This window comes from Dasypus novemcinctus, chromosome 16 (assembly GCF_030445035.2).
Source record: "Dasypus novemcinctus isolate mDasNov1 chromosome 16, mDasNov1.1.hap2, whole genome shotgun sequence".
In the NCBI taxonomy this organism is placed as follows: domain Eukaryota; kingdom Metazoa; phylum Chordata; class Mammalia; order Cingulata; family Dasypodidae; genus Dasypus; species Dasypus novemcinctus.
In genome coordinates this window covers 62,662,697-62,684,421 of record NC_080688.1, presented here as the reverse complement: position 1 = coordinate 62,684,421, position 21,725 = coordinate 62,662,697, and the positions used below count along the sequence as shown (strand labels likewise).

The window sequence follows — 21,725 nt, the reverse complement described above, 5'->3', positions numbered from 1 at the left end:
CCCGGACGCTGTAGGTGGCTGCCTGTGTGAAATGGTGTGGAAGGTGCTCACAGAGTCCCCAGCTCAGGGTCTCTTAGAGCCAGCATGTGTCCACATCCAGTGAGCAGACCTCCCACTGTGAGTCCACGTGGACTTGCACCTGAACGTGCAGAATTGGGTAAATAAAAGGAAGGCGCCAACTTCTTGAGACCTGGGCCAGAAACTTGGTATCTCCACCCAATCCAGTTCCCCCAAATCCTAAAGCATTTCATTCTTTTCTTCCCTTTGTCCATCCTTCTGTCTACCTGCCTGCCTGCCCGCCGGCCCACCCAGTTGTGCTGTACTCAGTGCAGATCTTCACAGGGAATGTCCCCGGGGCTGGGACAGATGCCAAGGTCTACATCACCATCTTCGGAGACCTGGGAGACACCGGGGAGCGGTACCTTGGCAAGTCGGAGAATCGCACCAACAAGTTCGAAAAAGGCACGGTATGGATGGGCTCCCCGAGCACCCCCCCTACCCCACTCCTTCTCCTACTCTGGTTATCTGGGAGTCAGCTCTTCTTGGTCCCTGGGGCTGTCCAGGAAACTGGTGGGGTGACATACACCCCCATTTGGGTTTTTGCCCTTATCCTTGCACCTGCGAAAGAGGCAGCTCGTCCCCCTCTCCTAGCCTAAGCACTCTCCCCACCCTGGGTCGGACGTGGGGGTGGAGCAGGAGGTGGGGCTTGGGCAGCACTAGACCTGTTGGAAAGCCTGAGTTGTTAGCTCAGGAGAGCTCCCTCATGCCGGCCTTCACTGATGCCCCGTAAAGGCGTTGTAAAACAGCACTAAGGAAACATAAATAAATAAATAAAAGGAATTTACAGTGGCCTGAAAAAAAAAAAACACAAAAAACAGCACACGGTTCATAGATAGGCATTTGCCCATCGTTGTGTCCACAAGGCCTGGCACACAATAGGCACTCAGTAAATGCTTGTTGAGTGAGCAAATTAATGAAAGTACAAAGGAAATGACACCATCCATTCTCCTCTGTGTTCAGATGTAGAATTTTCTTGCTCTTAGCAGTTGTTAAACTGCAAGGAAAGTCTTCTTGGCTGCTTTTCCTCCTTTCCTCTGGTTTTCGGGCCCACCAGGGGAGCTGGGACTGCTCCGGCTCATCCCTGACTATGTGTGCCGTCAGCTCGCTGCTGGGCACCTGAGAGCTTGCAGTTCTTTCCTCACTTGCTCCAGAACCCAGGAGTCATCCTCGCCGTCCCGCTCCCTGCCAGTACCCTCTCCCCACCCACATCTGATCAATCGCCTCCTGGGGAGTGTCCCTTCCAGACCTTTCTCAGATTGGCGGCGTCAGCTCCCCACCACTCGGCCCTCCTTACCGCACCTCCGGGTTGAACCAGCCTGGTCTCCTGAGCTCCTGACCCTGCAACCTCGTCCATCCTCCTGGCTCCCTCCACGCACCTGTCCAAAGCTGCTGGAGTCACTCCCTCCTGTGAACCTGCGCAGGAGCTCCCCACAAGCCTCACACCCGCCTGGGCCTGTCACAGAATTTGCAGACCTTCTCCATCAGCCTATCGGGAATACACGCTAAGACCAGGGGACCCAAATTTCCATAATGCCCCGCACTCCCTCCTGTCTCTGCATCTTTCTAAACTTTTTCTCTGTTTTACATGTACATGTGACGATAGAAACGACATCTTGTTGCTTTGCAATTTTACCTTTTACATAAGGGGCATCACACTATATAAATGACTCAACTTGCCTTTGGTATTCAATGGCCTGCCTTGGAAATTGAAGTCGGGATATATATCATCGATGGGGTCGGCTCATTCTTTATAACCACCACACACAGAGCATTCCACTAGGAAGACTTTGCCCCAGTTTATTTAGCATTCCCCAACTGTGGACATCTAGATTGCTTTGTTTTTCACTGTTTTCAGTTATTCTGCAAAATAAATATTCTTGTACACAGATGAAGGTGTTTCCCAGGACAGATACAAAGTGGAATTGCTGTGGTAGAGCGTGTGTCCTTTTTGGTTTTTTTCCCCCATCAAATTTGGTCAATTGCTGACCCACCAGGGCTGCACAGCTCCCGCCTGCTGTCAGCAAGGCACCACCTGCTTTCATTCCTTCACCTGTGGTTTCCTAGCCCCCGGGCTGACCCACTGCACCTGCGCAGAAAGCCCCAGCCCTCCGTTCTCAGCTTATTGCCACCCCCGGTTGGCACACAGGTGCTTGCTCCAGCCTTACTGCTCCCACACCTGGACCGTAATTACCCAGTTCCTCCTCTTTCCAGCCCTGGGCTGTGAGAGAAGGTTGCCTTCATCTCTCTGCTCCCACAGCACCCACACTCAGCACATCTTTTGGGCAGGAAGTGGGAGTCACTGAGTCACCCATCCCTCCTCCCTATCCTCAGGCCCTGCCCTCCGGCTCCTGCCTCCCACATTCCACCTGTTTTGGCTCCACCTCACCCCAGGCCTGGAGCCACCCCCAAAGAATCTAGACACACGAGAGTATCACATTCATTTTACTGAAAGTACAATCAGGAACCCAGCCAGAGCAGGGCCTTTATCATACCTACAACAGACCACCCCGACACCTGCCTTCCAGGCATTTGTCTTCCCAGCCCCTCCTCCACCATAGCTCTTACCCTCCAGCCTCCCCCCTGGGCTGACAACAAAACTAAGGACCTGGCCCAGCACCCACATCTGTCACTGGCCTTGGCCTTCATCAAAGCCCAGCTTCCAAACACCCCAAGAGAAATCTGGGCGAGAGTGGTTTTCTCTCGGTGTCCCACACATAGAACGGTCGAGTGGGGCCATTGTGGAAGGGGCCTTGGGGGACCGGACGCTCTGGGCTGAGGGGCCGGCAGGGGCTGGATGGCGGGGTTGCAGCGGGTGGAGACGCCCCCCTCCCCAGCCCCACATCTGGACCCCCAGGCCGACACCTTCATCATCGAGGCTGCTGACCTGGGCGTCATCTACAAGATCAAGCTCCGCCACGACAACACCAAGTGGTGCGCAGACTGGTACGTGGAGAAGGTGGAGATCTGGAACGACACCAACGAGGACGAATTCCTGTTCCTGTGCGGGCGCTGGCTGTCCCTGAAGAAGGAGGACGGGCGGCTGGAGAGGCTCTTCTACGAGAAGGTGCGGTGAGGGGCGGCTGGGGCACAGGGAGGGGCGGCTCCACCGTGGCCTGTTCCCCGGGGGGGAGGCTTCGAGGGGGAGGAAGGTGCCGGAGCTGAGACAGCCTGTCCTGCATTTCCGGGCAGGAGTACACAGGGGACCGGAGCAGCAACTGCAGCAGCCCCGCTGACTTCTGGGAGCTCACACTGAGCTCCAAGATGGCCGACGTCGACGTCGACGCGGTGACTGGGCCTCTGGTCCACTACGTCCAGGAGGGCCCAGGTAGGCCGAGCAGAGGCTCGTGAGAGAAGCGGGCACACGGAAGTGTTTTAAAACTGTCCTTGAGCAGGTCGCCCTTCAGCCCCACCATCATCTGACTTACGTCTGACAGTTTATAATTTACACCCAGTTTTCATGTAATGCCTACTTTATGCCCCCAACGATCCTGCAAGGTAAGGTGCAGGGATTAGTCCCCATTTGCAGGTGGGGAAATCGAGGCCAAAGCAGTTGGGGAATATTGCCCTTACTCCACTCAGCCACCATCAGGAGGGTATCGCCAGAAGCTGGCCTTCATCTAGATTCCCAGGAAATAAAAATAAATAAATTAATAATGATAATTTTTAAAAAAGAACACACACACAGAAAAATGTAAAGTAGATTCCCAGGATGTAGATCTGGCCTAGTCAACCTCGAACAGTTCCCATCTGACATAAATGAGCAGTAACAATGAGGGTCCCTTGTGTGTCAATAAGGCATCAGGCCAAGCACGCGTTCATGCAAACGTAAGGCACGATGTGGTGTGGGCTGGGGCGGGCTGAAGAAGTCCTGAGCTGGTCGTTTTGGGACTCGGGTTCTAGTTCTGGTTCTGATAGTAAAAAGGGACCTTGGACAAGTCACAACCTCTCTGGACTTCAGTTTTTCCCTCCTCCATAAAACAATATTATTATCCTCTGACAGGTTCATTTTGCTCACTAGATTTCTGAGACAAGGCAGGTTTGTATTTGTCTATTGGACATTTAAGTGCACTTTCTTTTCAGTTCTCTTTAACCTAAGAGCATGATAACCAGTGTGTTCTCCTCCAGGAGATCAGGTGGTAGGCCTGTGGGGCCGGGCAGGGAGAGTCCATTCATTTACTCTCTACCTTCTCATTGTGTGAATAAATGGCAGGACCCACAAGAAATGCCTCTCCCTAATTAAGCCCTGTGATCACCGATGAAAAGCCAGTGGGGCTTTCCTTACAAAGCTCAAACAAGGCCATTGGCAGGTGTAGAAAGCACAAGCAGGAAGGGCTAATTTGAGAAACTTTCAAAAAGATGCAATTTACATAACATAATACCCACTATATCAGGGCAATGTGTCAAAAGCTATTGAGAAAAATGAGCCAGGAGAAGGTTTCCAATTAGTACCACTAAGTAACTGCTAGTAACAGAGACCTGGAGACAGTAACTTACACAAATTAGAACTTCTTTCACATAAAAGAAGTTCAAAGGTAAGTAGTCCGGGACTGATAAAGCAGCTCCTCCAAAGTCAGGGACCTAGGCTCCTCAACTACTTTATTCTGGCAACCTTACAAATGGCTTCCATCAAAATGACTGCTAGAGCGCCAGCCATTACATCCATATTCCAAGCAGAATGGAATAGAAGGGTAAGGGGTAAAGGGTGCACTCTTCCCACTCAATTCAGCCTCTTTAAAATGTATTTGTCCAGAAACCTAATCACCCAACAACTACCACCAACAAAATCTTCTTAAAAAATCATGGCCACCCCTAGCTGTAATGAGAATGGATACTGAGTGGGCAACTAGAAGCCTGTGCTATACTATGTGAGCAGGTTTTTAAGTTGATTAATTTGGTTTGGAAATTGATGCCTTCTATGTATCATGTTACATATATATATATATGTAATACTATGTTATAGCTCCTTACCAAGCTCCTACTTTCTACGGGCTGTGGATATTGCCAGCCTCGCTTTTGCTGACCGTAGGAAGGTTTTCAGGATTGGTGAGAGGTTGTTGCTCTCACCCCACTTCACATGGAAGTGCTGGGATGAGTGAAGATAACTGGTCAATGGGATTTTAGAAGCTCTGGCACTCCCAACAAATGTCTAGGGTGCTGTCTTTGATCTTTACATTTGGACTTAGCAGCTTCTCGTTCCTTGGAGGATACGCGCTTGCCATAGATGAGGTGTCAGTCTGAAAGCTGCATTGCACTTTGTCTTGGAGGGAGCTGAGGTCAGGGCCTTCCAGAGGTCATTTCCAAGTCAATGGGCCCCGCGGGGAGGTGCCCCTGTCCCCTGGCCGCGCTGAGGCTGGTTCCTGCCTGCCTGGCCCGTGGGGCAGTGCCCCTGCCTGCCTGGCCTGTGCTGAGGCCGCCCCCGTCATCTCTTGCAGTTATCCCCTACTACGTGTCGGTCACCACCGGGAAGCACAAGGATGCAGCCACCAACAGCCGGGCCTTCGTCATCCTCTTTGGGGAGGATGAGGAGCGTAGTAACCGCATCTGGCTGGACTTCCCCGGAGAGAAGAAGGGCTTCAGCTGTGGCTCCGTGGAGGAGTTCTATGTCGCAGGCTTGGATGTGGGCATCATCAAGAAAATAGAGGTGCTGGCCTCCTGGGGCCCCACGATGGAGACCAGGGAAGGAAGGGCTGATGCCAGGGGCTGGAACCTGCCATCACGGGTGGGAGGGGGCGTGGGGAGAGGGGAGAGCAGCCCACCTGGAGTCCACCCAGGGCAGTGGTGGGGAAGTTGTCTTGGCCTCCGCCTCACCCAGCTGTGTGACCTCTGGGTCCCAGCCTTCCAGCCACTCCATAGGGATGCCCTGTGCTGTAGTTTTCTATTGCTGTGTAGCAAATTGCTCCAAACCTAGCAGCTTAAAACAGTACAAATTTATTATCTCACAGTTTCTGTGGGCCAGGAGTCCAGACATCAGTTAGCTGGGTGCTCTACTCAGAGTTTCATGGGGCTGAAATCCAACTGTTGCTGGAGCTGTGGCCTCATCAGAGGCTCAGGGTCCTCTTCCAGGCTCGCTGGCTGTAGGACACTTCCAGAGGCCACTCCCCACTCCCTGCCACTTGGCCTCTTCACAAAATGGAAGTTCCTTCTTCAAGGCCAATAGGAGAGCATCTTTGCTACTTCAAAACACTCTGACTTCTTCTGTCCCTGAATGCTAGACCTTTTTAAAAAGGGCTCGCCTGATTGGGTCAGGCCCACCCAAGAAGCTCTCACATTTGATTACCACAAAGTCAACTGATTAGAGATCTTAATTATATATGCAAAGTCCCTTCACCTCTGCCACACAGCATAACTCAACCACAGGAGTGAACTCTCATCATAGCCACTAGCCCTGCTCATGCACCCACAGGGAGGACTTTGCAGGGTGTCCACTGGGGTGGGAATTATGGGGGTCATCTTTGAGTTCTGCCTGCCACACTCCGGCGTGGGGGGGGGACTGTGGGGATTGGCCTCTTGCCGTCTCTTCCTAGACCAAGGGGCCCCATTGCCTCAGGATAAAAGCTGGACTCTCTACCATGGCTCCTCAGGGCCCCTGACCTGACCCCGGTGGCTGCGCCTTAGCGCCCCTCGCCTGGGGCCTCTGCTTCAGCGGCAACAGCCCACGACCCTTTTCCTTCCCGCACCTTGCTGTGCTCAGCACGGAGCCGCCGTCCTGCTGGCCTCCTGCCTGGAGTGCCCTTTCCTTTGCCCACCCACCTCCACTTGGGAGACTCCTTCTCCCCTCTCATGGATTGAATCTTGTCCCCCGTAAAGACACGTTCAAGTCCTCACCCCTGGTCTTGTGGCTCTGAACCCGTTTGCAAATAGGACCTTTGAAGATGTTGTTGGTTAAGGTATCCCCAAACTGCCTCAGAGGGGGTTCAATCCAGTAGGACTAGAGTCCTTGTAAGCAGCAGAAATTTGGACAGTGAGTAGGAGACAGGACACAGATGGCCATGTGACGGAGGCAGAGATTGAGTTACGGATTGCTGGCGAGCCACCACCAGATCCCCGCAGACTGCAGAGAAGCACCCTGACAGCACCTTGATTTTGGACCTCTAGCCTCGGAAACTGCGAGGCAATAAATACCAGGCTGGGGTATCTGCAAACTCAGATGTCACCCTGTAATCTCAGTGCAGCATGGAAGTTTCCTCCATGGCCACAGTCTCCTGGGTGCTCCTCTGAGCTAATCCCAAGCCCTGTTTAATATTTTAACGACTTAAGCCTCTTCCCTCCCTGGGAGCTGGGAGCTCCCAGAGGGACCTTTCCTGATTGCTGAGGCCTGTCAGACAGTCACTACGGCCTTGCGGAATGAGTGGGCATGTCTTGAGCACCACAGTGTGCAAACACCGGGCTTGGTGCTGAGAATGCGCAGGAGGAAAGGGCATCTCTCTGCCGGGAGATGGTGTGTCCATAAACACGCCTGCGTCGCTTGGAAGAGCCCAGACCTGACAACCCCGAGCCCTGCCCTGGGCCTTCGGACACTGGGCTTGGCCTGAGCGCTCTGGCCTTCTGCTTGGCGCAAGGTGACCCTGGAGGAGAAGAAGTGCATGGCGGGGGAGGGGCATGAGACGGGTGGTTCAGGGCGAGGGGCGGGCAGCTGTCTTCCCAGGGCATTTTAAGGGGATCCCCATGCAGGCTCACCACCAGGGACTGGGGAGACTGAGATTTCATTGCTCAAAGTGCATCCATTTGTGTGACATAGTATTCCTTCCCATGACCCCTTCGAGATTTAAAACATCCCTGGGGGGGGGGGGGGAGCAAGGGAAAGGGTATCATTCACACGCTGGATGCTCCCCTGCGCTGATTCCTGGCTGTGCTGGGGAAGTCTGTGCTTCTCCTAGATGAAAGATCCTTGGGGCAGGGCAGGCAGAGTGCGCAGGAAGGAAGGGCTGCACACAGGCGGGTGGGGGCGTGGGACCCTGAGCCAGCAGGACTTCCTTCCCAGCTGTGCCTGGGTCCTCACGCCCGGTGTCCCCTCCCAGCTGGGCCATGACGGGGCCTCCCCCGAGAGCTGCTGGCTGGTGGAGGAGCTGGGCTTGGCCGTGCCCACCCAGGGCACCAAGTACACGCTGTGCTGCAACTGCTGGCTCGCCAAGGACCGGGGCGACGGCATCACCTCCCGTGTCTTCGACCTCCTGGACGCCATGGTGGTGAATATCGGGGTGAAGGTACGGTAGGTACTGAGTGTGGACGCTGCACAAAAGAGGTGGTGCAGGTTGGAACTGGGGGAGCAGCAAGGGAGGTGGAGGCAGGAGACCCTCTGGCGCACTGGCAGGGGTGACAGCCCAGGGTGCGTGCCGGCTCTCAGGAGACCCAGCTCTTCTGCTTGGCTGCTGGTGACCTTGGGCAAGTCCCCTGGCCTCTCTGGGCTTTGTCCTCATATGCAACGTGGAAATAATGCTTCTCATCTTGTTCCATGGAAGATCTCTGTGAAAACTAATGAGATGAGCAGTCCAGGAGAGCTCTGCAAAGTAACAGTTGACCCAGACCTGCAGGGCTGTGATTTCTCCAAAGGACAGTTCATCAACACCAGTGGGATGGTGATGGGAAAAAATGGCATTCTGGAAAACATGAGCCTCTGGGTGTCACAGAGCAGCAAGTGGCTGTCCACACAAGACCCTCTCTAACCAGAGAAGACTGGAAGATCCTACCCAGATCTCCCTCTAAATGGCCCAATGGCCTGGGATGCATCATGCAAATCCCACAGGTTGGGGTTGGCAGGAGGCAGGATGCCAGGTTTTGGGGATCCAAAGACCCACCAGATGATAGCCCCAAGGCCTCCAGCTTCCCTGACCCTGAGGGCTGCCCTTTCTCCCTGAAATCCATGGGGTCAACAGACGACCCCAGCTCGGCAGCCGCCCCACCCAGGCTAGAAGAAGCCCCTGGCCCCCGGCGTGCCCTGACTTACCTGGAAGCAGAAGGAGGGGCTCGGTATGAACTCTAGGAACCTGGGTGCTGAGAAGCAAAGTGTGGCTGCCCGCCCCTCCCCTGCTGGAGAGCCAGAGCGAGCTTTCTCCTGCTCAGGCGTCCTACCCCTTCCCCAGACATCTCCATCTGTGGCCAGACAGCGGCCGTGGGTGGGCGCAGTTTAGCCAGACACCTCCTGCCCTGACCCGATTCCCAGCGTGCATGCAGGCATGTGTGTGCACCTCTGGGGGGGATGTACCTGTTGCGCCTGTGTGTACCCGTGGGTGCCTGTGGGTATGTATGTGCCTGGGTGTGAGCACACGTGTGCCTGTGTGCACGTGTGGGCACCTGTGCATGTCCGTGAATGTGTGTGTCACCCCCAACTCACCCACGCACCCTGCAGGTGCAGCAGCCTCTCGCTCTGAGCACTGCCATTTCTGAATGCCCAGATGCACCCCCGTCCCTCACGTCACAGAAGAGCTCACTGCAGGGTCCTGGGCCTGGCCGTCCCCCAGGACATCTGCTGTCAGATTGGGATGACCAAAGCCCTGGCTCTGTGTCTCTTTTTGGAAACACACTTCTGACAGAAAGAGCTGTGTCTGTGTACAAGTGAGAAGCTGGATGTGGGGAACACGGGTGTGGAGAGGGACTGATCATTCTGTTTTTTATGCCTGTCTAGATAAGGGCACAAAAGCGCCAGGCTCCCACTTTTGTTCCCAGTAGCTCTTCCAGCCCATCACGAACACCTGCTTTAGGTGGTGTATTAGTCAGCCAAGGGGTGCTGATGCCAAAGACCAGAAATCAGTTGGTTTTTATGTAGAGAATTTATTTGGGGTAGGAGCTTACAGATACCAGGCCGTAAAGCATAAGTTACTTCCCTCACCAAAGTCTGTTAGCACATGTTGGAGCAAGATGGCTGCTGACGTCTGTGGGGTTCAGGCTTCCTGGGTTCCTCCCTTCCAGGGTCTTGCTTCTCTTTGGGTTCAAGGATCCTTTCTTCCCAGGGCTTGTTTCTCCCTGGGCTCAGGGTTCCTCTCTTCCTGGGGCTGGCTTCTTTTTCCTCTGTGAGCTTACTTCCTGGGACTCCAGCATCAAACTCCAACATCAGAAACCCTCAGCTCTGTCCTTCGCCCTGCCTTTTAACACCCTAATCATAACTCCATCACGCCCAGGAACAGATCAGATTACAAACATAACCCATCATCTATTTTTGGAATTCATAACCATGTCAAACTGCTACAGGAGGCCTGAGGGGATTTTCCTGGTGGCTCTGGATGCCCCCTCAGCAGACATTCACTCCACTGCTCCCAGGGGCCAGGCCTGCAGAAAATGCTTCTCACCACGCGGAGACCGCAGGCGGCAGGCGCCAGGCACAACGCCAGGGGCGCGCCACTGCGCCGCGGGCCCTGAGTGCACGGGCCTCGGCCTGCGGGGAGACAGGCTGGAGGCGGGGGCTGCTGCTGCGCGGCTGCCACGCCGCTGGGACGGGACCAGGCTGTTCAAAGGAGAGGGTCAGCCTGGAGCTTCCTCCGCTGCGTGTTCAGCCTCTTCCGGAGCTGTGGGACCCGTTTCTTCCCCTTGCACGCCGATGAGAGGGCATGGAGTAAGAATCCAGGACGACGGCGCCCTCAGGGGCATCAGGGAAGACGGCGCGCTCGCCGTGAGCGAGATCCAAGGCGGGGACGCGGCGAGGGCGCCCTCCGCAGAATAACGGGCGGCGGCCTCACCCTCCAGAGGAGACGGGGCCATGCGTCCTTCTCGAAGCAAACCTGAGGCAAAATGGCAACCTTTCAAGCTAAAGGAAAAAATGTGTAGAAGGGGCGATTGTCCCCTTGGCACGCGTGGCGACAGAGCTCCTCCAGGCGTCCCCTGCGGTGCCATTCCTTGCTTGCAGACACGCGGGGCGCGAGCTGGCTGGGGAAGGAAGGAGGGGTGGCCGGCCGGAGCTGCCGCTGCTCTGGAGGTCAGGCGACCTGGCAGCCCAGCGCTGGGCACCGGTGGCAGGCGTGTGTAGCCCTCGCAGCTCTGAAAGTCGGCGTTGTCCCAGTTTACCGGGGAGGAAGCGAGGCTGCGGAGGGCGTCTGCCCAGGTGCGCTAGCATTCAGATGGGGCTCTGATGGCTCCCAAGCCACTGTCCCTTCACCACGCTTTGCTGGATGATGGACTAGGGTGGGAGTCGGTTTACAAAGAAATGGGTTGATGCCGGGCTCTGGGGTCCTGCTCCTGGTGCGCGGTGGGCTCTCTGTCAGAAACTTCGCTCCTCTCTAGCCCTGAACTGGGCTCACGGGGGGCAGAGGAAGCGAGGAGGTTGGACTCCTGCTGTCCCGACATCGGCAGTTGACTGAGGGGAGGGCTCTTTCGAGAACCACGGAGCTCAGAGAGTGTATCTTCTTCCCCTGGTGGGAGTGAGGAGGGTCGGGCAGGACCCTGGGGTGAAGGCACAGCTCAGGACACACATCCCTTTCACCGCAGGTGCTTTATGAAATGACAGTGTGGACGGGCGACGTGGTCGGCGGTGGCACCGACTCCAACATCTTTATGACTCTCTACGGCATCAACGGCAGCACAGAGGAGGTGCAGCTGGACAAAAAGAAGGCCAGGTATCCAACCCCTCCTTTCACCCAAGAGATGACTCAAATCAACCTCCTCCAGGAAGCCTTCCTTGATTACTCCAGCCCATAACAAATTAGTCCTTCCTCCCTCCCTCCCTCCTTTCCTCCCTCCTTCCCTCCCTCCTTCCCTTCTTCCCTTCTTTCCATATTCAAAAATATTTATTATAAGATCTGGAGATTAGTTGACATTTGTGTCATTGCTAATTTCTTGGTTTCAATAATTGTGCCTGGTAATGTAAGATGTAAAACGTGAGGAGAAGCTGGTAAAGAGGACACAGAGACACTATTCTATTATGCAACTTTTCTGTAAGTCTGAAATTATTTTGAAATAAACAGCTAAAATAACTTTAAAGCACTGAACATGTCTGAGCACCTAGTACATTCCAGTACTGTCTCAGGTCCTGGGGAGACGATACGAGATGACAAGGCCCCTGTCCTCATGGAGCTTAACTGCTAGGGAGAAGGACGGTGACAATACGAACCTGTGGGCTTATTTTGTGGCAGGCATTGCTCTAAGTTCTTCACATATATTGACACATCTAGTCCTCCCACACCCCATATTACAGGTGAGAAGACTGAGGCACAGCAAGGCAAAGTCCTGATGCTCAAGCTCCCAGAGCCAGTAGGCGGTGGCGCTGGGAACTGCACCAGGTGGTCCCGTCTTCATCATTATGCTCTACTGCCTCTTTTTTTTTTTCATTTTTTTATTCTTTTTTTTTTAAAGATACATCGATCACAGAAAATGTTACATTAAAAAATATAAGGGGTTCCCATATACCCCACTCCTCACACCCCCCACTCCTCCCACATCGACAACTTCTTTCATTAGTGTGGCACATTCATTGCATTTGATGAATACATTTTGGAGCACTATCACTCAGCATGGATTATAGTTTACATTGTAGTTTACACTCTCCACCCCGTCCATTCAGCGTGTTATGGCAGGATATATAATGTCCTGCATCTGTCCCTGCAGTATCATTCAGGACAACTCCAAGTCCCGAAAATGTCCCAATATCATACCTCTTTTTCCCTCTCCCTGCCTTCAGCAACTTCCGTGGCCACTGTCTCCATATCAATGATATGGTTTCTTCTATTGCTAGAGACACAATAATTCTATAGTAGAATACCAGTAAGTTCACTCTAATCCATATTTTATTCCTCCATCCTGAGGACCCTGGGATGGCGATGTTCATAGAGGCATTTTGCACTGTTGCCAAAAGTTGGACTCAACCCTAGTGCCCATCAGCAGAGGAGTGGATAAACAGAATGAGGTCTCTACAGCCAATGGAGCACTACTCAGCTGTACGAAGGAGTACAGTGCTAACACATGGGAGAGCAGGAATGAATCTTGAGGGCCTTACGTGGAGTGAAGCAAGCCCGGCACTGAAGGACAAATACCACATGACCTCTCTGGTATGAATTAAGCAAATCAAGCTGTCTCAGAGAGCTCGAGACTGGAAGACAGGCTTACAGGAAACAGCGGCGAGAGGAAGGTTGTGGGCTCCCTGCTGCCCCTTCAGCTGGTTATTAGTAATGACGACAAAGGGGACCCCCTGTGCTTCCCACACTCTATGCCTCTCATTGGGCCCCAGTTTACACTCTCCTGGATCTGGGCCAGTTTTCCATGTTCAGCCTTTGTCCCTCAAACCACCCCTGGCCCCTGGCAGAGGGAGGGGCTCGGAGCCCGAGCTAGGATGTTACAACTCGCCGCGGCCACTTAGCTTCTGACCCCACACTGCCCTCTCCACGAGGCTGGAGGGCAGGAGCCTGGAGCTTCCTTTCGAGTCGCCCAGCTCCTGGTTCTGGCCTTGCGGGTAGCAGGCGCTCAGCGACTGCTTCTGGACGGTGGTGGTGATGATGATGGGGAGGGAGGTGACGGCGGGGATGAGTTTCCTCTCACAGACAGAGCAGCTCACGAGAAAGGGAGCATTGCGCGTCCCTGGCGGCTTCTGACGGGAACATTTTTTTTTGCCTGCCTTCTCATCGCCCTTCTGCTCTCTCATTCTGCAAGTCCTGTTTCTTCCTAGAATTCTCTGGGCAATTAGAATTGGTATTAATAGTAGGTAATATTTATCAGACACTGACTCCAGACCAGGTACTGTCACAGTGTCTTTTTTTTTTTAAAGATTTATTTATTTATTTTCCCCCTTCCCCTCCTCTCCCCCTGCTGTTTTTGCTGTTGTGTTGTCTTCTCTTCTCATTTTCTCTCCTCTAGGATTCACCGGGATTCGATCCTGTAGACCTCTCATAGGGAGAGAGGTTCCCTGTTAATTGTGCCTCCTCGGTTCCTGGTTTCTGCTGCGCTTCACCTTGACTCTCCCCTTGTCTTTGTTTTTGATGCGTCATATCTTGCTGTGTGACTCACCTGCATGGAGCATTGGCTCACCACGTGGGCACTAGTGCAGGCATTGGCTCACCACGTGGGCTCGCTTTCTCTTCTTTTTCACCGGGAGGCCCCAGGGATTGAACCCAGGTCCTCCCATACGATAGGTGGAAGCTCTATCACTTGAGCCACATCTGCTTCCCATAAGTGCTTTTTTTTCCTTAAAGATTTCTTTTATTTCTCTCCTGTTCCCCCCCCCCCCCAGTTGTCTGCTCTCTGTGTCCATTCTCTGTGTGTTCTTCTGTGTCCACTTGTATTCTTGTCAGTGGCACTGGCAATCTGTGTCTCCTTTCGTTGCGTCATCTTGCTGCATCAACTCTCCATGTGTGCGGCACCATTCCTGGGCAGGCCGCAGTTTTCTCGTGCTGCGTGGCTCTCCTTACGGGGTGCAGTCCTTGGGCAAGGGACTCCCCTACGCAGGGGACACCACTGAGTGGCACGGCACTCCTTGCACGCATCAGCACTGTGCATGGGCCAGCTCCACACGGGTCAAGGAGGCCCTGGGTTTGAACCTTGAACCTCCCAAGTGGTAGGTGGACACTCTATCCTTTAGGCCAAATCCATGAACTCACAAACACCCTCTGTAGATGTATTTGGATCACTTGCTTTTTAAATAAGGAGCCTGAGACACAGAGAGGTGAAGCAACTGGCAAGTAGGAGAGCTGGGATATGAACTCAGACTGTTGAAGAAATAAATGAAGGTCAGATGTGAACTAAGAGTGGCTATCTATCAAGAGCTAGTGATATAGCAAGGGGGTCAGTCACCGTCAGTTGGTCTGGCAGACCCAAAGGCTGTCAGGGGAGAAGGAGAACTCCCGAGTGAAGCTTTATTTCTGTCGTGGGGAAGCTGCAGGCAGCGAACTAGAACCAGAACATCTCCTGGGGTTGGTTTGGGGAGCAGGTCTGACTTTCTCTCCCTGGTCCAGAGTTGGGAGCTGGCAGTCATCGACCAAGTTGAGTTGGGCTTGCCCTTCAAGATGGTCCCAGGGCTTTTACTAACCATTGGTGCAGAGGATGGAGAGAGGGTGAAAGCAGAGGGCAAAAGCCCACACGAGGTCCTGGCTGCCATTCACGAGGGGATCAGAAAATAGCCAGTGACCGTGCACCAGGGCCGTGAGGACCTTGACATTTTGAATTTTTCTTCCACGTCGTTACTTTTTGATCTTATGCTGCCTGGTTCGCAGTCATGAGAATGGAAAGGTCTCATCGCCGGGGACCACCGAGGATGGGGAGTGGGGTGGGGGGACCGAGCCCTTCTTGGCTGGCCTGGAGGAGCATCCCAGGGTGGCGCGAAGGGTGGCAGCTCTGAGACAAGATGATAGCAGCCTGAGTCCAGGGACCACCGCCTTCAAAGGCATGGGGTCAACAGATGAAAGCTCCCTCCCTGATGAGGTCCCTACAGGGTGACCCCTGCTGAAGCACCGTATCTGGCTCGGAGGCTACCGTTTCAGCGGCCTCGGCACACTCGAACGTCAGGAGGCTTGTGGTACAGGTTGAGGATGAAGGAGACGTAGACTCTATTTGATATTTCTTTGACTCTGGTCTACTCTCAATCCACGACAAGGATGATCTCAAGATACAGTGCAGGTGGGTGGGTGTAGGCAGCTCTCTATCATCTCCTTGGCACCCATGGGGCATGTACAGAGTTGGGTGATCTGCGTGGGCCAAGGAGTGAGATGCCCCTGGAGTGCAGACTCTGCCTTCTGTACCCCCAGGCATGCCGGCACCTGCAGACAGCTTTCTTTACCTGCTAGTCACCAGGTCCCAGGCCTCGGGATTCTCTCTGTCCCAGATCCAGAGTAACCTCCCTTATGGACCCTAGAGTTTTCCACTCACACTACTTGGGGCTATATTCATTTCCTAAAGTGCTGTAACAAATTGTCACAAACTTGATGACTTAAGACAACAGAAATTTATTCTCTCATCTTTTGGACCCAGAGGTCTGCAATCAGTTTCACTGGGTCAGGCAAGGCTGCGGTCCCTCCATGGCTCCAGGGAGAATCCATTCCCTGCCCCTCCGGCTTCCGGTGGCCGCTGGCACTCTTTGGCGGGTGGCCGCTCACTCCAGTCTTCAAATCTCTCTGCTCCATCTTCACACCTCCTCCTCCTCCTGTGTGTCTGTGCCAAGTCTCCCTCCACTTCCCTCTTATAAGGACCCTCGTTTTGGCATTTAGGGCTCAGCAGATAATCCAGGACAATCTCCCCATTGCAAGATCCTTAATCACACATGAAACACTGTTGTTGTTTTTTGCCACATGAGGTAATCCATACAGGTCCAGGGATTAGGGCATCTTTTAGGGAAGCCTTTTTAGCCCACCCAGCATCAGTCTGGAAACCTTGCCATGTGAAGAGCAGCAGAGGTCCCAGGGACAATTAAATTTTAATCGTCTATTACAAGGCATGCTGTGTATATACACATAAAAGCACATAAACAGAAATAGTTATAAGGGAAAAAATTCATGTAACCACCTCCCAGGCCAAATTGAACAGTGCCAGTTTTCTATACCTCCCTAGCCCTGGAAGGAACCATTATCTTGGCTTTTATTTTATTTTATTTTATTTTAAAGATTTATTTACTTATTTTTCTCCCCTTCTCTCCACACCCCCCCCCCCCCGCCCCCAGCCCGGCGGTTGTCTGTTCTCTGTGTCCATTTGCTGCGTCTTCTTTGTCTGCTTCTGTTATTGTCAGCGGCACGGGAATCTGTGATTCTTTTTGTTGTGTCATCTTGCTGTGTCAGCTCTCTGTGTGTGCAGCACCATTCCTGGGCAGGTTGCACTTTCTTTCGCGCTGGGCGGCTCTCCTTACGGGGTGCACTCCTTGCACGTGGGGCTCCCCTATGTGGGGGACACCCTGCGTGGCAGGGCACTCCTTGCGCACATCAGCACTGCGCATGGGTGAGCTCCACACGGGTCAAGAAGGCCCGGGGTTTGAACCGCGGACCTCCCATGTGGCAGACGGACGCCCTAACCACTGGGCCAAGTCTGCTTCCCTGTCTTGGTTTTTAGGGTAACCATTTCCTCACTCTCCCTGTGGATGCATCCCTAAACAAGAGGCTTTAATTTCACCTGGATTCCAGTGTTCTGTAAATGGAATCAGGCTGTATGCATTCTTAAGTCTTGCTTCTTTCACTCGACCCTGGGTTTTTAAGATTTCTCTGAGCTGTTGCATGTGGCTGTGATTTGTTCACTTTCACTGCTGAGTTGTATTCCACAGACTGCGCACTTTAGCCCTGGCAAAGAGAGGTGCTGGTGCTTGTTGCCAGGGATGGGGAGGGAGCAGACAGAGGCATCAAAGTTGGTCAAACTTGGCAATTAGACAATTGGTTCTGATAGATAGGGCTGTGTGGGATGTATAGAAGCTCAGCTCAGTGTAAGGGGAAACTTATGAGTTGGTCGTGGCTGCCCTGAGAGCGAGTGGGTGCCCCAGGTTGCCGTGGGACCCCATTGCTGAAGACGGCTGAGCAGGGACTATAGGGCTAGTTTTTCTGTTTTGAAGGACTGGAAGGAAGTTGGTCTAGAATGAAGCTAAGGCCCTCACCAGATCCTGAGAGTCCACACGTCTATGATTCCACAAAGTCGAACTGCCTGAGCAGCTGCCCTGCAAGGCTGGCTTTGGAGCTCGCACCATCTTCCTCTTTACCCACGGCCCCTTCCCAGCCTCACCACCCACCCACCTTCCCTAGGATCTTAGCAGTGCTAAAAGTCTCCCAGTAAATGCTTATCCTTCCAGCTTAAGACTTTGGCCCTGCTTAGCCCTCAGTCTGTGCTCAGGAAGCACCAGTGAGTGGGGGCATGCCGGGCCTCTCCTGCAGCCTGCCATCATCAGGGCGCCGGGAACAGCAGGCACGTGGCATGCGGAGGGGGCAGGGCAGCCAAGGGCAGCCTTCCAGACACGGCCTCTCCAGTTGCAGGGCCGCGGCACCTTTGAGTAGATGAGCAGGACACCCACTGGGCCTCCTTATGAGCACCCTTCCTCCAGGCTGGGTGCAGGAGGCGGGGTAGATCCTGGATCAAAGGCTGGTGTCTCTCCAGTGCCTTTCATCCTGGGAGCCCCACTGCACCAACCAAGGGGTCCCCAGTGGGGACAGGAAAGATGTGGCTCTTGAAGTCGTGGAAGATGGAAGGGCCAGTAAGGGCTTTCCCTGTGGGTTTTGGACCTTCCACCCTGAGGAGAGCCTGTCTGTCCTCCGGTAAATAGGGTTAGCCTGAACTGAAGGGCTAAGGGCAACTGATCGGCTTTTCAAGTCTTCTGGAAGAAAAACTTGCTTCTCTTTTCCTTCTTCCTTATACCCTCCGTGCCAGAAAACCTCCCTAAAATGGAGACACTTGACTAAATTAAAAGCGTAAAAATTAGAGAGAAATACAAATTCCTTTGAGCTGAAGAAATTATGCTCCTGACAAGAGTAAGGAATCAATAAGTAGAAAGATTATTTGAGAGATTCAATGTGCAACATGAGCTTGACAAGGGAATTTGTGAGCACTTTCTTGCAGTTTCATGACCAGAAGGAGACACGGGCTTAAATCAGAGCAGGAAGTGTTTGGGGCAGACTTTCAGAAGGACTTCTTCATTTCTAATGATGCTAAAAGTCCCATGAGCAAGTTACCAAAAGAGATTAGAGCTCTGTTCACCAACCCCATTAAAAATAGGGGAGGTTAGCTCACAGGCTGCAGAGTTGCGGTTCCAGCCCCCACTGACTCTGGCCTCTGCTTGTAAAACCATGTCTTGTCTTCAAGGAATCATAGTGATTGCCATGCAGAGCCGTATCTTCAGTGCCACCTGCATTACCCTGAGGGATTTGTCAGCAGCAGCAGCATCTGGAATCAGTCAGCAGTCAAGCAATCAGTCAGCATTCAAGGTTGCATTATACATGAGGCATTGTGGGGAGAGCAGTAAGGAATAAAGATAGAGCATCTCTGAGATGATGACATCATTCAGGAAAAAAATAGTAGCAACAAAAGCAACAACAACTTCTATTTGCCTAGCATTTTACTATTTTCAATAGCATCACCCAATCCAGGACCAGTGTTTTCAATTGTGCAGATTGTGCATGGGAAAATGTGAATGGCACCATCTAGAGTTGGGCAGTGCACAACCTGCCCCACCATTTGTGGCAGCCCTGTCACTCACACAATCTCATTTAACACTTTGCATGTGTGGAACTCTTTTTAGCTATTAAGTTGATTTCTCAGCTGTTTGGTCCTCACGACAGTTTTGTGAGGTTGCAGAGCTAGTGTCATTCTCTCCATACCACAGGTGAAGATCAAGTTCCAGAGAAGAACTAGGACTGCCCTAGGTGTCCACCAGAATGAGATCAGTACCCCAAGCTGGTAGTTCTTGGTTCAGCACCACTTCTACTAGCCAAACTGGCTGAAGTCGGTGTTTTGGAAGCATGTGCAGCGTGCTGGCGAATTCCTGGGATGAGAGAGAGGGGCTAGCAGGCCGCTCTCCTTTCTCCTTACCCTGATCTGGTTCCTGGCTCCCTCCAGGCATCAGCTTCCCTTCTCCATGCCCCCCCTGCACCTCCAGGTTTGAGCGGGAGCAGAACGACACCTTCGTCATGGAGATCCTGGACATTGCCCCGTTCACCAAGATGCGGGTCCGAATTGATGGCCTGGGCAGCCGGCCTGAGTGGTTCCTGGAAAGGGTAAAATGACTGGACGTCCACTCCCCTTTCCAACCTCCCCACCCACCCCTGCTCCCTGCTCTTTCAGGTTGTGCCAATGACCTTGCTGAAGTGCCAGTGCCACCTTAGAGGGCTTGGGCATGGACCTGCCAATATAATTCAATACACCCTTTGGCATGAATTGATCCCAGAACTTAGTTTTATTTGTTTGTGCTCCATCAAAACTGAACCAACTGCCAGAGGATACAGCAAGCACCATCAGTGTAGGTGGAGAGAGCCTGGAGGAAGGGGAGGCTGGGTATGGGCTTCTTCGAAAGAGTGAGTTGGGAAGGATGGAGAGGAGCGGCAAGAGCTGGGCAGAGAGGGGCTTTCGTGAGGAAACTTTAGGCAGGATGGCGCCCCTGTGACCACACTGTTAGTGGGCTTCCTCTTTGTCCACCGTGGGGTCCACCCTTCCCATAGGAGGGTCTGAGCCCAGCCATGAGCAGCCTGGCTGGGGACCCTATATCCTTGGGCTTTCAGTTTGGACCTTGAGGTTGGAATGCTGGGATCTTCAAGGAGCAGCAGCTGCGTGGGATTTCTTAATCTGCCTCCATCCTCCGCCTCTCCCTAGTGCATGTGTCACACACACATATACTCACAGTCACAGGTTTGGTTTCCACCAGCAGAAGAAAGTAGCTGCTCCTTAGAGTCTGTCTTTCCCTCTCCCCACCTGCCTCACCCTCATGGGGTCCTGCACCTCCAGGCTGCCCAAGGAGAGTTGCTGAGATCCACCGTTCTAGAGCAGAGGGAACACCGAGAGCATGAGGGAGAACGCAGAAGCGTTTGAAGGGAACTAATGCAATGTTAGGGGCACCAGGCACTTTCCACGCTAAACATGATGCCAAAGCTGGGGGCCCTTGGCCACAAGGAGCCTCGCCCGCAGCCCTACAGTCACGGTGGTGATGATGGCTTCAGTGGCAAAGATGACCCTCCAGCAGGCACGGCCTTGGTGTCACCCGGGGTCCCAGGCTCTCCAACGTATCTGGGGCTGGTGTTGTGCCCGCCCTTCTCACACAGAGCCTTCTGCTCCCAGGCCTGAGTCACCCCTTGCCCGTCAAAGGTCACCTGTCCTGAATCCTCGCAGGCTCCTACACTCCTACTCACCCATTCGCAGATTCTTGCCGAGCCACCAGTGTGGTGCTCACACCAAGGACAATCTGGCAGACTTTGGTGCTCTGTTCCCAGGTGTTTGTGGCTGGCAGTGACTTGGTTGGTCCATTTTTCTTTCATTCATTCAGAAAACACTTCTTGTGCACAGTGATAAGCACCTCTCAGGAAACCCTTTTCTGGAAATCGCCCATTTCCATATCCCCAAGCCGGCGTGGCCGATGCGGGGGCTCAGGTCCTGTGCGGAGCACACGGGGCAGGTTCTCGGTGGGGCCTTTCCTCACTCCCCAAGTCCAAGTCACAGGAGCTTGTCTTAGCTCAGCGCGGGGATCTCGGGTCTGTGGGGGGTTGGGAGGTGGGGGAGGGCACCCCCACATGGGCTCCCCCCCGACCAGATCCTCCTGAAGAACATGAACACGGGAGACCTGACCATGTTCTACTACGGAGACTGGCTGTCCCAGCGGAAGGGCAAGAAGACGCTGGTGTGTGAAATGTGCGCCGTCATCGACGAGGAGGAGATGATGGAGTGGACGTCCTACACCGTCACCGTGAAGACCAGCGACATCCTGGGTGGGTCAGGGGGCCCCTCCCACCTCCCGCCACTCCAGCCCCCGCCCCTCCAATTCTGGTTCGGATGTGGGTTCCGGTCAGGGCATTTTTATCCGGCTGGCCCTCCAAAAGTTAGTCAACTCATGTCCACTCCACTGTGTGTTGCTTTCTGCCTGGGCAAAGTGCTTCCTCCTAATGACAAACAGGTCCCCTTCCCTCCCCCGCAGGGAAGAGGGGAGGACATCGCTGGGGAGTATGATCAGCACTTTGGACAATGAGGCAGGAGACGGAGCTTAACTCAGAGGCCCCCACCTCCCGGCCATTGCCTGACGCCCCTCGGCTGGGGGCTGGTACACTTCAGATGCCTTTGGATTGATGCCCACCTCCTTGTGTTTGGTGCCC

At 53.6% G+C, this 21,725-nt stretch overlaps 1 protein-coding gene across 1 annotated transcript in view; it reads left to right on the top strand.

Moving 5' to 3' along the window:
- LOXHD1 (lipoxygenase homology PLAT domains 1) overlaps positions 1 to 21,725 on the top strand; it is a 190,250-nt gene that overhangs the window by 138,026 nt on the left and 30,499 nt on the right. Inside the window, exons 29-36 of the mRNA XM_058277619.2 lie at positions 313 to 467; positions 2,915 to 3,124; positions 3,250 to 3,385; positions 5,493 to 5,701; positions 8,079 to 8,264; positions 11,476 to 11,603; positions 19,529 to 19,646; positions 21,170 to 21,344. Of these exons, the coding sequence (XP_058133602.1) occupies positions 313 to 467; positions 2,915 to 3,124; positions 3,250 to 3,385; positions 5,493 to 5,701; positions 8,079 to 8,264; positions 11,476 to 11,603; positions 19,529 to 19,646; positions 21,170 to 21,344 (1,317 nt within the window). The remainder of the gene's footprint in view (positions 1 to 312; positions 468 to 2,914; positions 3,125 to 3,249; positions 3,386 to 5,492; positions 5,702 to 8,078; positions 8,265 to 11,475; positions 11,604 to 19,528; positions 19,647 to 21,169; positions 21,345 to 21,725) is intronic.